General features: G+C 36.9%; 1 protein-coding gene across 1 annotated transcript; it reads left to right on the forward strand.

Annotated features, from left to right (window-relative positions):
- Positions 1 to 1,559: 1,559 nt before the first annotated feature.
- LOC136026814 (putative ankyrin repeat protein RF_0381) lies at positions 1,560 to 2,567 on the forward strand. Its single transcript, XM_065703515.1, has one exon. It carries the CDS (start codon positions 1,560 to 1,562, stop codon positions 2,565 to 2,567), a length of 1,008 nt encoding a protein of 335 aa, XP_065559587.1.
- Positions 2,568 to 3,052: the final 485 nt, after the last annotated feature.

Raw genomic sequence — 3,052 nt, forward strand, 5'->3', positions numbered from 1 at the left:
ATAGAGGAAGTTTAACTTTTCCTGAGGCGCAACACATTCCCATTGTTTCACCATTGAATTTCAAGGCCTTGCAATACGGACAAATTTTAGACATTGTCCCGATTTGAACACATCTACTCAAGCTATAATCATCGACTGGGTTGTACCTGAATGCCAGGCGATAACTTTCAGATTGCTCTGATTCCTCGGCACGCTTTCTTTTCTTACTTTCTCTATCAGCAGCAAGCCTGTTTCCCTGCTGGTGTTTTAATTCCTCGGCACGCCTTCTTTTTTCACTTTCTCTTTTAGCAGCAAGTCTGCTTCTGCGTTGCTCTAGTAGTTCCTCGGCACGCCTTCTTTTTTCACTTTCTCTTTTAGCAGCAAGTCTGCTTCTGCGTTGCTCTGGTAGTTCCTCGGCATGCTTTCTGTTCTTTCTTTCTCTATCAGCCTCAAGCCTGTTTCCCTGCTGGTCTTTTGATTCCTCGGCACGCCTTCTTTTTTCACTTTCTCTTTTAGCAGCAAGTCTGCTTCTGCGTTGCTCTAGTAGTTCCTCGGCACGCCTTCTTTTTTCACTTTCTCTTTTAGCAGCAAGTCTGCTTTCGCGTTGCTCTGGTAGTTCCTCGGCACGCTTTCTTTTCTGACTTTCTCTATCAGCAGCAAGTTTTTTGGCATAGACTCTTTGAGCATCTTCATCAGTCATTATAAACTTAAGCATTAATAGAATTCTACGCGAACATACGTCTTATATAACTTGAATGACGTCACGCCTTCAAAGCAAAAATGATGGCAACTAATTTCATGACGTCAGCCGAAACATGACGGCGAACATATGTCTTATATAACTTGAATGACGTCACCTTCAAAGCAAAAATGATGGCAACTAATTTCATGACGTCAGCCGAAACATGACGTCACCTGATCCATCCACAGATCCACACACAGACAACTTATTTTTATATATATAGATACATTATGATAAAGTAGAAGGAAAGGAAAAAAACTGCAAAATTTTGTAAACTGCACAAATATTTAGGATGTTTTAGTAAATATTCTGCCTAATAAAATAAAACCCTATTCATTCCTAACAATTTAAAAGTGAGTTTGTTTTATATCAATGTTTAAGCTACTTGATACGACACTTTTGTTTATTAACGTAAAAATGTTTTATAATAACTCAAAACCTAACGAACAAAAAATAGAGACTCTTCTCAACAATCAAAACAATTACACCGTGAGTGCTGTTAAGACAAAACAAAAAAGCTTTCTGGGAAAGCTTAAAAAAAATTTTATGCAGAAGAAGAAAAATAATCCATTATCCATGACTGGTTATGGAAGGAGTCTGTTTGGAAGTAAGTCTGTTTGGAAGGAGAAATCCTTCCAGAACACAGACTTATTACGTTGGGCTGTGTATACGAATGATATATATCGGGCTAGAATACTTTTAAAAAATGGAGCAGACCCGAATGGACAGAGTAGGTTTTCGACGAAAGACAAAGTCTTAAAAGTAGCTTCTATTCATGGCAATTTGAACCTTTGTCAACTACTAGTTTCATATGGTGCTACTATAGATGCCATAGACAATGAGGGCAGAACAGCCTTGTCAAGCTGTGTTTTTTGATAATTTAGCCCTGACTACATATCTGCTAAAAAACGGAGCAAACCCAAATGCACTGGGTTTTGTGAGGAACGAAACAGTTTTACATTATGCTGCTGGGAAAGGCAATTTAAACATGTCTCAACTACTTGTTTCAAAAGGTGCTACTATAGATGCCTTAGACTCGTTGAAATGTATACCCTTATATTTAGCTGTGACGGGTAATCATATAGATGTGATTAGTTATCTGTTATTCAAAGGAGCAAACCCGAATGCAGAGAGTGAATCCCATGCGGGGAGAGAATCAGTCTTACATGTAGCTGTAGGGAATGACAATTTGAAGATTTGTCAACTACTAGTCTCAAATGGTGCTACTATAGATCCCAGAAACTCGTGGCAATACACACCCTTATGTTTAGCTGTGCGTCGTAATGATATAACTGTGACAAGTTATCTGTTAGAAAACGGAGCAAACCCGAATGTTGAGACTTATCATTACGACGATCAGGTGAAAGAATCAGTTTTACATATAGCTGCTAGGAATAGCAATTTTGACATTTGCCAACTACTTATTTCAAAAGGTGCTGATGTAAATTGTCTGACTTCAAATAACGAGACAGCTTTGATGATAGCTTTGAATAACATCCTCTTGCATAAGGTTCACCACTTGTCCAATATCGCCATAGTGATAATAGAATATTTATTGAAAAATGAAGCAATTTGTATTTCGAAAAATGTGGGAGATGTCAAAGATAAATATAGGAAAATATTCAAGCAAGTTTTTGCTTCAAACCTTTATTTTCAAAAAATCAATATGTGGTATCGAATAATGTGTAAAATCACCTCTAGGGTTGACAGCTCACTTAAATCAAGTTGCCGGGATGTAATTTGGAAAAATGGAAATTATGCAAAAATAAGTGACACCGTTAAGTTAAATATACCAGATTGTTTGAGAAAATACTTAATTTACGAGGAGGAACGGAAATGCTTTTAAGCAAGAATATATCACGATGCCAATTTCACCGTAAAAATATGGAGCTGTTTTCAAGTGACTTGTTACGTCATTTTATGGGGTGGAATACAAGTATAGAATGATTTGTAATAAAGAAATACTCAAAGCGGACGAGAAAATTGTTGTGCTTGAAACCAAAGACAGATTACGTGCTTTAAAAGTTTGGATGAACCTCAGTATGTACCTCAGACTTCCACTGAAATTCATGATAATGATGTCAATAAGGGCTTACATGAAATTGTGGTAAGAAATATGATTGAGGTAAGAAACTTAATGTATAGAGATTGTGGTAAGAAACCTAATGAAAATTGACAATGCATGGACAAAGGAAAGTGCACAAAGCAATAGCCTCGACTTTTAGTACTTAACACAATTACCAGCAATGATGGATATAAGTTGTTTGTATATAAGTTGTTTGTGTGTCTGTCAACTGACGTCATGTTTGTGTGCCAACTGACGTCATGTTT

Source organism: Artemia franciscana, chromosome 5, assembly GCF_032884065.1.
Source record: "Artemia franciscana chromosome 5, ASM3288406v1, whole genome shotgun sequence".
NCBI classification, from domain to species: Eukaryota; Metazoa; Arthropoda; class Branchiopoda; order Anostraca; family Artemiidae; genus Artemia; species Artemia franciscana.